We start from the raw sequence: 12281 nt of genomic DNA on the forward strand, positions 1-12281 counted from the left end.
GGGAGGGGTGTTACCTGCTCTTCAGTTTTAAAGTCAGCCACCCTTTCACTAATGGTACTAATTGTATGAAGACTGTCGCATAGCTTTTATTTATTTTTGTATCTGGAGAGAGTCTAGGAAGTGAAAATACAAATTTACAGAGAATTATTAGGACGGGGTCAGCAAACTTCCTGTAAAAGACCACGCAGTAAATATATTCGATCTCCGTCAGAACTCCTGCTTTGTGGGAGCAGCCGTAGACGGTCCATGATGCATGGGCTCAGCTGTGTTCCAGTAAAACTTTATTGACAAAGACAGTTGGTGTGGCTACCATGGCCGGTAGTTTTGCTAACTGCTGGTATAGGACATTATTGGAAGAGCTATTTAAAGGCGGTTAGTTATCTTTTAGCTACAAACCTTAACTCCTCTTCCATTGTAGTGAGGTCTGTCTTAGTGTCAAGTCAACACTATTTGTAGCATTGGATTTTCAGTATATTATTAGACTTCATTGAATTGTGTTAATGATGTAAGGGAGGGAGGAGACAGTTCCTGGCTGAGAAAGGAGTTCTGTTAAATATTGTAAAAGCTGTTGTGTAGTCCTAGGTATTATTAATCTCAGAGCCATTAACTAATTTGCCCTCTCTTAAATACTGCACTGGCTTTTGTTTTGAGCTGTCTTAAATCTAGTTTTGTTATTTAAGGTTGACTGATTGGTTGATTATGCAAAAATTAATTGAGCACCTACTATGAACCAGCGACTGTAGACAGATGAACCAGGACTTGGTTCCCATTCTCGAGGTCCTCTCAGTTTCCTAGAATTCAGATTTCTCAAACGAACATCTCACAAAATAAGCAAGTTTTTGGCAATATATTTCCACTACCATTTATTTCTTTTGTAGTGTTTCATCTGATCCTGGAAACATTTAATATCACTTAATACTCTTTGAAGCATTTATTGATTATAAACCTCTGACTTTATAAAATACCAGGTTTATCTCTCACTCACCCTGGATCAGGGTGTTCATACTTCTTTGAAGGTGTTAATAAAAGCTGTGCTTCCATGGGCTTCCCTGGTGGCGCAGTGGTTGAGAGTCCGCCTGCCGATGCAGGGGGCACGGGTTCGTGCCCTGGTCCGGGAGGATCCCACATGCCGCGGAGCGGCTGGGCCCGTGAGCCATGGCCGCTGAGCCTGCGCATCCGGAGCCTGTGCTCCGCAACGGGAGAGGCCACAACAGTGAGAGGCCTGCGTACCGCAAAAAAAAAAAAAAAGCTGTGCTTCCAGAAGCAGAGTTAAGCATTCAGATTTTCACTTTTAAGTTACGTGAAATGAGCAGCCTCTTTTCTGGTTTAGTTAAACCAGCTATTACACTGCTCTCCGAATACACTGCCTTCTTTGGGTTCTCCCTCTTTCTGTCTGGGACACCATCCTGTTTGATCCACACCTCATTTAACAGAGAGAATGTCTGGACAAACTACCTCCAAGAATCTTGGAGGAAATTCAGAGCTTTTGCATCCTGGCTGTTCATAGCACTGGCACATGAGCACTAATTTCAGTCGTATCTCTTGGTTGTATATTTTGCACACATCCAGGGGACTGCAGGTCCCCCCACGTAGCAGCCTGGCTTTTATCTTTGTGTATTCTGACACCTTCACCAGGCCTGGCACACGCTCGGCACATGATAAATGTCGAATGAGTTATTGTTAGAAAATAATAGGTTTTATCTCAAAAGCCTTAAGTAACTGCACTGCTCTTGCTAGTTTTTGTCAGTTTAGCTTAAAGCTAACTATGTGTAAGTAAAATTGTTACTGGTACAAATCTGGAAGTATTTCACTGATGCTGAGACTCCATTATGAAGTCACAGCACATGGAGGCTGTGTCTGCTCTCATCTCAGGATGCAGTGTTCTGGGACCAGATGTTCCCAGGGCACTTTCCTAGGCCACAGTCTTGAGTCACTAGGTCTCTGAAGATACTAACTCTCAGCTTAGGCACCGAGGAGGCATAGGTTCTCTTGGAGATGCGTTTCTGGCTGACACTCTGCCGCACTTGTTCCCTACACCTGCGAGGAGCCGGGCTACTCCACTCCTCATGTGAGCCCTCAGTCTCCTCCGTTCTCCTCAGTATAGCGTTTGCTTGTATGATAGCGTTTGCCAGACTGACCGTTAGGAATGTCAGAATTCTGGCATTTAGCAGCTTGATTGTGCACTGACTGTTACCCAGCTCCAGGAAAAAACGTATTTAGAGAATTTATATTTTTGATGGTTTATTTTGAAGCAGACGGTTTATTTGTACAGAATTTAATACTTCCCAGAATTTCATATGAGGGAAAATGTTTTTGTCTCTTTAAAACCGTACAAGGAGTTTGAACTTGGGACAAACTAGTAATTTTTCATAAGGCAAATAGAATGACTTGGCCAGTGATTCTCTTTGTTTTTCCTGCTGAGAATATTAAAATTTAATTCTAATGCTAAGATGAGATAGTGATCCAGGAACTTCAGGCCCTTGGAATAGTTTTCCATACTAAATGGCCTTTTAATTGGGTTCTTTTTGCGAATTTTAAGTGGAAGTTTCTTAAATTCATCAGATAACAAGTGAAGTCTTAAGTTTCAGCCATTTGCTCCCCACCACCACCAAACAATGTCCTGTTACTATAATTTTTATTATTTTTTTTTAATTTTAAAATATTTATTTATTTATTTATTTATTTATTTATGGCTGCGTTGGGTCTTCATTGCTGCGCGTGGGCTTTCTCTAGTTGCAATGAGCAGGGGCTACTCTTCGTTATGGTGCGTGGGCTTCCCATTGTGGTGGCTTCTTTTGATGCGGAGTGCGGGCTCTAGGCACGTGGGCTTCAGTAGTTGTGGCTCGCAGGCTCGAGAGTGCAGGCTCAGCAGTTGTGGCGCACGGGCTTAATTGCTCCACGGCATATGGCATCTTCCCGGACCAGGGCTCGAACCCATGTCCCCTGAACTGGCAGGCAGATTCTTAACCACTGCGCCACCAGGGAAGTCCCTACTATAATTTTAAAAATTCAGTTTGCATGATATCAGAAAAACTGTAAAAATAGCCAAAGAATCCCGTAAACACTTCTTCCAGATTCTCCAAATGTTAATGTTTAACCATACTTGCTTTATTATTATTTTTTTCTGAATTCTTTGAGATAAGTTTTAGACATGATATTCTTTTTACCTTTCTTAAATATTTCACTCCTCAAAACACAGATACTAATACATAACCAGACTCTAATTACCAAAATTAAGAAATTAACACAGATACAATACTGTCATCTAGAGATTTTATTCAAATTTTACCCATTATCCCACTCGTGTTTTAAAACAAAAGAAAAAATATCTTTAATAAAGGCATGATTGGAAAATATCATGTAATTCATACACATATAGAAGACACTTATTTTGCATAAGAGCACTTGCTTCGGGACTGTTTTGGAGAGGGAAAGGATGCCACAGACATCGAGGCCAGTCCCTCGTTTTACGAATAAGGAGTAAACGTGGAATCTGCAGCACCCGTGCTGGGTGAGACTCGAGTTCTCGCAGTTTGTGTGCATGGTATGTATTTTATGATTATAAGCATGGTGGAGAGACACCAGAATTTTAAATGCTACCACTGTGTGGTATGTTTTCAGATGAAGTATTAAATATTTTTATCTGTGTCTAAAAAAATATTTTTTAAAATAATCACGTGTTTTTTTAAAAATTCGTTTCTGAAAACAGTGTGAACATTACTATGAGATAAAGTGCAATCAGGGAAGTTGGTGATCTCCTGAGAGCACATATGGTGGCTCTGTAACTGGGATATCACATCGGTGGTAACGTCACCTTCCAGGGCACAGGCCGGGTGAGCCTCCTGTTTAATGTCTTTCATTGTGTATATTTAAGGGCCCATGTTTCAAGGGAGCACCCCACCCTCACCTGACAAATTTACCTACATATCCATCCTCACTTCCCTTTCATGTTTCTTAGAAGAGCTGTCTCTCACCCATTTAATCTCTCCACCTGTGTTCTCGAGCCCCTAGCCTTCCTTCTCAGAGACATTGCTTTATCAGGGATTCCATCAGTCTCCTGTGTTTTCAGTTCTTCATCTCTTCTGACCTTTTTCTCTGAGCCTGAAGAATGCTCGTCTGAAGCATCCTCTTGTACAGGAGAAATGCCGTGCTCTCTGTCACTCTGCACGACTGTCATGACACATATGCAGGCCAGTCCTTCTGAGGTGCCCTCCATTCTGTCTGGGCTCTGACCAGTTTCCCGGGGACGTCACCACGTGGAATTCCATGTAGATCCCGACTCAGCCCACCCAGACTGAAACCCCCTCCTCAAACTGCCCTGGTGTTTTTCACTTGCAGTCGGTGCCGCCAGCACCTGTTCAGTCGCTCGGGCCAGAAATCTGGAAATCTTCACAGGTTCCTCCCTTTGCTTCTCATGCCCCGCGAGCGGGAAGTGAGCAGTCGTGTTGGCCTTGGCGTCATTTGAGTGTGTTTCCGTCTTCTGTAGCCCCGACACACCACCCTGTTCAGAAGGGCGTCCCTGCCTCTCTTCACCTGCTCTGCTGCAGTCCCTGCCGCCGGGCGCACCTCCAGCCCGCTTCCTGTCCTGCTTCCGGGTGGCCTTTCTGAAAGAACGCATCTCAAAATGTAACTCTCTTCACCCCTGCCTTGTCTCCTGTACCTAGGGTACGTTCCGGAGGTGTTTAGTGTGGGGCTCGGTGGCTCCGCCGACTTTTCACTTTTCCATCGGTTCCCTCTCTGAGCCATCGTAAACTCATCGCCGTTTCCTGAAGGTGTGGCACCTCTCCTGTCACCCCTGCCTTTGCATATGCTGCCTGAGTGCGGGTTTTCCCTTAGCCACATGTGTTGGTTGCTCCACCCACGGCTCCTGTCACTCCCTGGAAAGCCTTTCCTTGCCGCTGGCGCCTCTGCCTCCGGGCTCTGCGTGCTTGCTCCCTCCTTACCACTCTGAGGGAAGTGTTTACCTCTGATGCTAATCTCAGGAGCAGCAGCTGCCTCTCATTCACATAGGAACCCTCACCACCAGTGTCGCTCCCTGGCTCCTAGTAGGTACTCAGCACGCGTTTGTTAAGGGTAATTGAGTCAGATAAACTCTGAGGGGCCGTAGAGCCTCCGCGTAGGTGGTGGATGGCGGTGACCCGTGGGCTGTGGCCCCGGGGCTTGTACCACCTCTCTGTCAATTAAGTCACGGCTGCAGCGGGGGAAACTTTGGGGAGTAGACCTGAAAGTGTGGAAGGAATAAAAATAACTTTCTTTACACTGAAGGGGACTTTAATGTAGTTTGCGGGATAGTAAATAAGGATCTTTTCTAATGCTGTGTAGAGGGTTTTTTTTTTTCTTTTCTGTGTAAGCAAGGAGGTTTTAATTCTCAGCTTTTCGATAGGTCATTGGAGCACAGTGGCAATACCATATCCTAAATATCAGATAATTTTTATGGTGTATTTAGCTTAAAATGCATTGTGAGAATTTATCTTCCTACTATTTCTTTTTAGTTTTTTTTATTATTGAAATTAACATGGTATTATAGAATCCCGGGGTTCTTAAATGTTATCTCCTCCAACTATTACATAATACTTTAATATCTAGACTTAACAGATGTTTACATCATTGAGCACAGAACAACTGATGGAAAAGGAAGCATTATCAGTAATATAAATAAACTACTGAATTTGTATGGATACTTTGTAATTTTTAATACTTGTCTAAATGCTTCATGTAGTATCTTTCATTGTTTTTCTTTCAGTAATTATTTTTATACTTTCACTTTCTTTTTCCCAAATAAAACAATAAAAGGACCAGAGATGAAGAAGTCCCAGAGGATGCACAGATCAGGCCAGAGGATGTTCCTACAGACCCCACTGTTTTTAATTCCAGTGTCAAACTGGAAGGTGCGCCAGACCCGGACATCGGTGCTGAAAGCCCTAGGAAGCCTCCAGGGGACAGCTCATTACCTTGTCCTTTGTCCTCAGAGCCTAATCAGGAGGCAGCTAGTCATGAGGATGATAAAAAGCCCGGCACCTGCAGGTCTGCCTGTCGGTTGGAGGTGGGCGCCAGTGCACAGGACTCAGCTCCCCTAGATCAGGAGTTGTACAACTCCTTCCACTTCTGGAGGACTCCTCTTCCCGAAATAGATCTAGATGTGGAGCTGGAGCAGGGCTCTGGGAACAAACTCAGCCCGGAGGGGCTGGAGGGAATGCCTGAAGCCACCGCCCCGGCTTCTGCAAACATCACCATGGCCACCAGAAAGGAACTGGAAGAGATGATAGAAAACCTGGAGCCACACATTGACGATCCCGACGTGAAAGGTATGGGAGTCAGTTCTTTATTCTGATAAAAAATGTTATTTCCTGACTTTTTCCCCAGAAAAATTGCCTTTTAAAAATCTATTTTGACCATTGTCATCATGTATTCTTGTCTGGATAAATGTGATTAGTCTGAATTTTAGGAAATAAATTTCAGATGAGCCCGTCACTGTGTTCCTAAGTGTAGCATGTACAGATGTGTTGGTTCAAAAATCGCTCTCTGACTTGTTCACACTCACTCACTGTTTTTACAATTTTAACCCTTGAGTCCTGCCTTAACTCTTCTGCTCTGGATCTCATAAACCTTTTATAAACAACAGATGCAGTGCTGTGTTTTACGGAAAGACTGTAGTCTGTTAACAGTGGACAAAGATACGTATCTTCCTGTGGAACGTGGTGTTTTAAGAGCTGTGGGCGTTTGCGAGGGTCTTGCTTGTGTCTTTGTTTCTCAGTTGGGACCTTGTTCCATTGGGTTACACTTGTGTCACCTAGATTCTGCCATTGTGAACGGCAGCCTTGAAGGTTGTTGTGTGTAAAAATAACAAGTTGCTCTCGCTCAGTGGAATAGGAGTGTGGGAATGAGGTCCCAGGCCACCCCACTCTGCCTGCCGGGGCCAGGGGGTGGTTTACGGTCTGGGGGCAGGAACCTGATGCCAGTGACATCAGAGCTCCTACTGAGCACGCTAACCAGTGAAACCTGAAATGTTACTGTAAAACAAAAAACAATTTTGAAAAATCCCCAAACTGCAAGGCTTCAGATCCTTTATCACTTTGTGGATTTTTTTTTTCCTTGTTCATTCTAGAAGCTAAAATTTCTAAACTGTCAGTTTGCTCAATGTTAGCAAAATACCTATTTTTAAAGCAGACAAAGCGAAACCTTCAGTGTCCTTCTAAAACACGCAAAACCTTGTTGTGTTTAAACTTGGAAATTTCATCCGTGGAGGTGATATTAGCAGTTATCTTTGTTTGGCTTTAACGTATCATGATTTTTAAAGATTTCCTGTGGTAATTTTATGCTTGGAGAAAAACTAAATGATTTGTTTGATTAAAGGCAAATTCGTATCCTTGATGGTTGAAAGTTATTTTAATTTGACTGGCAGACAGTCACCTTTTCCAGAATGCTGTGAATAGTATCGGGCGCCGTGAGCCTCTCTTGAGTCTGCAGTTTATCCTCGCCATTCGTGGACCAGTAGTTCATTCCTCCTCCTTATGAGTGTTTTCCGTAGAATGTCCTATTTTCTATCCCTCGCGGTGGATTAGTTTCTCTGAAAACCTCACAGCTTTACTGCTCTCGCTAGTTCCTCATTGTGGCTCCTGCCCTTGATTTCTACCCCCTTGAGCCCAGAATTCTGCATTTTATGACAACCTGGTGATGTAGCAGATACTGAGGTTTGGTTTTGTTTGACAAATTAGAATCTTCATCAGAATCTCTTGCCTTTGCCCTCTCCCTTCCACCCCAGATGAGGAGGATGGAGACAGAATTACACCTCAGATGTGCACATCTTGGGGTGGTCAGCCCTTGATAAATGTTGTCTTTACAGGTTTCTGCTTTTTGTTGAAATAAATTTTATCATTTGTCAACTGAAGTTTGATTCAGTTGATCAAACTTCAGTAACTCTTAAGTTTTGTTTTTTTGTTTTGTTTTTGTTTTTTGCTGTACGTGGGCCTCTCACTGTTGTGGCCTCTCCCGCTGCGGAGCACAGGCTCCGGATGTGCAGGCCCAGCAGCCATGGCTCACGGACCCAGCCGCTCCGCGGCATGTGGGATCCTCCCGGACCGGGGCACGAACCCGTGTCCCCTGCATCGGCAGGCGGACTCTCAACCACTGCGCCACCAGGGAAGCCCCTCAAGTTTTGTTTTTTTTTGTATGCTCCTTACCTTTATGGAAGAAAGATTCCTAACTGGCCTTTGGCCTGTTCTGGGAGCTCTCCCTGTACACACCTGCTAGTCAGTTCTTTGACACGTAGTTAAATATTGATGGAAATATTGAATAAGCTACTTTAAATGCTTTTTTTTTAACAAATAAGCTAAAAGTAATATGCGTAGTTTGCTTTTTTAAAAGCCCTACATGGACACATATGAGCTTCAGGATATGACTTTGTGTTTCAGAAGGTGACTAACACTGTTTGACTTAAACTTTACAGGCTGCAATTGAGATTTTAGTAGTAATACTATATTATGATTTGATCAGTTCTCTTTCTAATTCAGCTCTTACACCTGTTACAATTTAAATTTGTCATGTTGTTCTTTCTGTCCACAATGTTGATACTTTTGTAACATATTCATCGATTGACTGATTCATCCAACATCACTTACCGAGCACCTATTATGTGCCAGCTACTCTTCCAGGCAGTGAATATATACCAGCAGCAGACCAGACAGAAATCCCAGCCTCAGAGAGCACAGAGGGTGAGACACTTAGCGTGTAAACTGCCTGTGTCAGATGTTCTGCAGCAAAACATTGGTGGGCAGGGTTGGGGGCGGGAGGGCTTCAGCTGCAGAATTCCCGAGCATATGAGGGCATATTAAACCCGTGTTGATTGTAGTAACTATTTCTGACTTTTCATACTATTAGAAGGTGTTTTGGGTTTTTGAAGGGTGTACCTTAACTGTGGGTGCTTTTTCTTTTCTAGTCTGCGGTTGTGGACAGTCTGTCAGAGAATGTCTACCTTTTTGAAAGGCAGAATTAACCCCAAATTGGAGACTAAGTTCTGGCCAGGGACTCAACTAGTTATGTTGCATGTGTGTATTCTTGACTGGGGGCAGGGGAACGTCAGGGTGAGGTGGACCCTCAGAGTCGAGTTTCTGCTTTCACGAGCCACTGGGTCCCTTGTTCTTTTCCATGCTGTTTGGTGGGAATGTCATGGGACACAAGAGCAAGAGTTGGGATTTTTTTCCTCTAAGGCAGCCTTTGCTTCACAGTCTTAGCAATTTAACTCTTACCTTCTTTGAAGCATTGATAGATTAATTTTTTTTTCTTTGTGGGTCTCTAATCAAAAAACTTAAGTGTTTCCAGGAACTGGAATGAGATGTTCCTGTCAGAAAAAGAAGGCCCTTTCTCAGCTGTGGAACAGAAGTAGACCCTACGTGGAAGGACAGAAAGGGAGGTAGTAAGATGGGAAGACGGTGTAAGAGAGCCCCTTTTCCAAACTCCCTGGCGTGTGGCGTCACCAGGCTGATTCAGGATTGAGCCACGGCTGAATAGTGACCGGTGCCGGTTTGATTGGCCGTGGCCAGTTCACAGACTGCAGAGGGGAAGCTGGCCAGGCCAGCAAGTGCAGAGCTCTCTCCAGTTTCGTTAGGGCCAGTGGAATAACTGGGTCCACTGGACAGTTGTGGTCTGAAAAATCATATTGTTCGTTGATTGTAAGCAAGAAATTGTTAGGAACTTGTGACTAACCTCCAGGACGGTGTGCGAGAGAGATGGAAAGGGTGAGCTCAGCCAGACCAGCGCTTCGGGCGGGGGCAGGAAATTCCAGGTTCCAGGCTGTCCCCGATTCTGAGCGCGAGTCACCAGGGACCGCGTGGGCTCTGATCCTGGGGTTTCCGCCCGCATCGTGAGGAAAACGCAGACATGGTGAAGGCCTGTGCTTCAGTTTCCTTCCGCTGGTCGTGGTGAGCCATCCGCTGAGTCTCAGGCAAGCCTGGGTTCTCCGGGGCCACGGGCTCTCCGTGAGTGGACATGAGGTCGTCCTCGTGACCTTTGTACCAGTCTTTTGAAGGAGGTAACCTCAGTGTGACGCACTGAAACTTTTGTGAACATACAAACCTAAAGGTACAGAGTAACATAGACAAGGAGGAGGCTGTCGTTTACTCAGGTTGGTGGCCTGTGTGAGGCGTGTTCTGTGAAAGGCTTCCCAGGAACAGGTCGTGATGCATGAGGGAGCCCACCCTCACACCCCCCGCCTGCATCTACGGGGGCAGAAAGCATGTTCCGGGCCATCGGCCTCCTTTAGTTCTGTTGTGATTTCATTGTGGAAATTTGGAGGATTCTAAAAGGGGAGCTGAAGTGAGTAAAGGATTAGTACAAATTGCAGCTGGAATTCCCAAAAGAATGAGGATGCTTTCTGTGAGTAACTTTTCATGATTAGACACCTTCAGTTTAATCTATTCAGTTAGGTCATCATCCTGTATGTTTCTTGTGTCTGTCTTGCTGGGTACCTTGTATACTTAACTAGAATTTTATAAATGCTATAGCATAGTAATAGGTTATCTTAATAAAATACTGATTGCTTTTTAATAATCTTTAAGTAGAGTGGGAGCACACTTTCTAATCTTTGTACTAAATAAATTTGCAGGGAAACTTTATAAATTCCTATATTTTGAGCATCCAGGTGGATTGTTACTTGAAGTAATGCTAAACAATTTCTTTTTGCTAAATTCTTCATTTATTTTGGGGGGAAGGAAGAATGCTTTATCTTCACTTTGAATGACTTTTATAAAGAAGATGTAACTCAAAACGTAGACAGTGCCATTTGCCAGACTTCAGGGCTGCTGCTTGGTTATCTGTCATTTTGGTTTCCTGCGAGTGAGACAGTGCTTGTTTGGGATCCCTGTGTTTGGGACAAGTCACTAATTTCACTTTCAAAAAGAATTAGAGAAAAGTAAAATAAACAGGAATGAGATATGAGATGTTTAAATGTAACTGCCACAGAAATCTTTGTAATTCCCATTGTTTTATGTTGGCAGGGTCTGTGTGACTGCTCTCCTGCTAAGATAGCTTAGTAAGTAAGCCTCGCCAGTCCCGCTCATGTGTTCCCAAAACATAGTTCACTGACCCTGAAATTGACTAGATAGCATCTCTCTTTTCATACTAACGCAGAATAATGTACAGTAGTGGGTAAACATTTTTAATCTCATGAAAGCATATTAGTTTTCTACTTTTTCCCTCAGAGAACTAATGATTGACCACAGTAGAGGTTTTTTCCAGCTTTTCGATGGCAGTGTCCCAAAAGCACTGCGTCTCATTGATCCCATAACCCTGCGCAGGGAGAGCCCGGGCACCCGCGGCCCCGCGCTCACAGCCCTGTCGTTCCGCCCACAGCACAGGTGGACGTGCTGGCCGCCGCCCTGCGCGCCTCCAGCCTGGACGCCTGCGACGAGGCCAGCGAGGCCGCCCGGAGGGCCCCGCAGGATGAGCTCCCTGGCTGCAGACTTGACCACGGCACCACCGGGCCTTTGACGAGCGAGGCCGTCGAGGTGAGGGCTCCACAGGGTGTGCACAGTGAGCCGGGTGGCCCCGGCACCGTTCGTGGGGCGGCCATGGTGCTCGTCACGGCCCAGTTACCACGTCCTGTCTGTCGCTGGTTTTCTCCGTCTCCCTTCCGCATAAAGTAAAAGTCATCGTCACCACGTCCTGTCTCTGTGACATGAGTGTCATGTCCAGAGCTTGGAGTTAATAGTCAGCCCCGGGACTGTCTACATGACCACTCCGCAGCTTCAGTGTGGGTGTGGCTCACTGCAGTGAAATAATCTTACTGGAGACAAAGCCCTTTATCAAGAGTAATTAACTCTTCCCTTTTCTTTTTGGAGGGGTGCTTTGTTTCTGATGGGACCATTTCACTGCAGCGAGCAGCACAGTATTCTGAGCGGAAGATCGGGACTTGAGGCCGTGTTGCGGGATTATCTGGACCCTGGAGTGTGCGGGTGGGTAATGTGACCAGCCCGCCTGCCTGTGTCCTGCACCGTCCTTCCCAAGCCCCCCAACCCCCAACCAAGCCAGCACCACGCGGTGTCAGTAGTTCTCATCCCTTGTGTGTGTCGGCGGGAGAAGGAACACATGCTGGCGGCCAGAGGCAGGTCGTCTCAGGCCAGAGCGGCCTGGACGCTGAGCTCAGGGAGGGGGGCCTCATACGCATGGGGGCACGGGGGTCCCAGGGCCCCAGTGGATTCCTGGCTTGTTTTCTGTTAGATGACACCCGGTATAGTTAGAAATCTTGCATAAAACCAGGGCTTCAGAATGCAACCCCGACCACTTAG

General features: G+C 45.3%; 1 protein-coding gene across 5 annotated transcripts in view; it reads left to right on the forward strand.

The window, feature by feature from the left end:
* The window catches only part of PPP4R1 (protein phosphatase 4 regulatory subunit 1), a 61571-nt gene that overhangs the window by 29708 nt on the left and 19582 nt on the right, over nucleotides 1–12281 (forward strand). For all 5 annotated transcript variants that reach the window (XM_082641119.1, XM_082641120.1, XM_082641121.1 and 2 more), the window contains 2 exons: nucleotides 5794–6305; nucleotides 11347–11501. In XM_082641119.1, the coding sequence (XP_082497245.1) occupies nucleotides 5794–6305; nucleotides 11347–11501 (667 nt within the window). The remainder of the gene's footprint in view (nucleotides 1–5793; nucleotides 6306–11346; nucleotides 11502–12281) is intronic.

Source organism: Mesoplodon mirus (assembly GCF_964341445.2).
Source record: "Mesoplodon mirus genome assembly, chromosome: 13".
Taxonomy (NCBI): Eukaryota; Metazoa; Chordata; class Mammalia; order Artiodactyla; family Ziphiidae; genus Mesoplodon; species Mesoplodon mirus.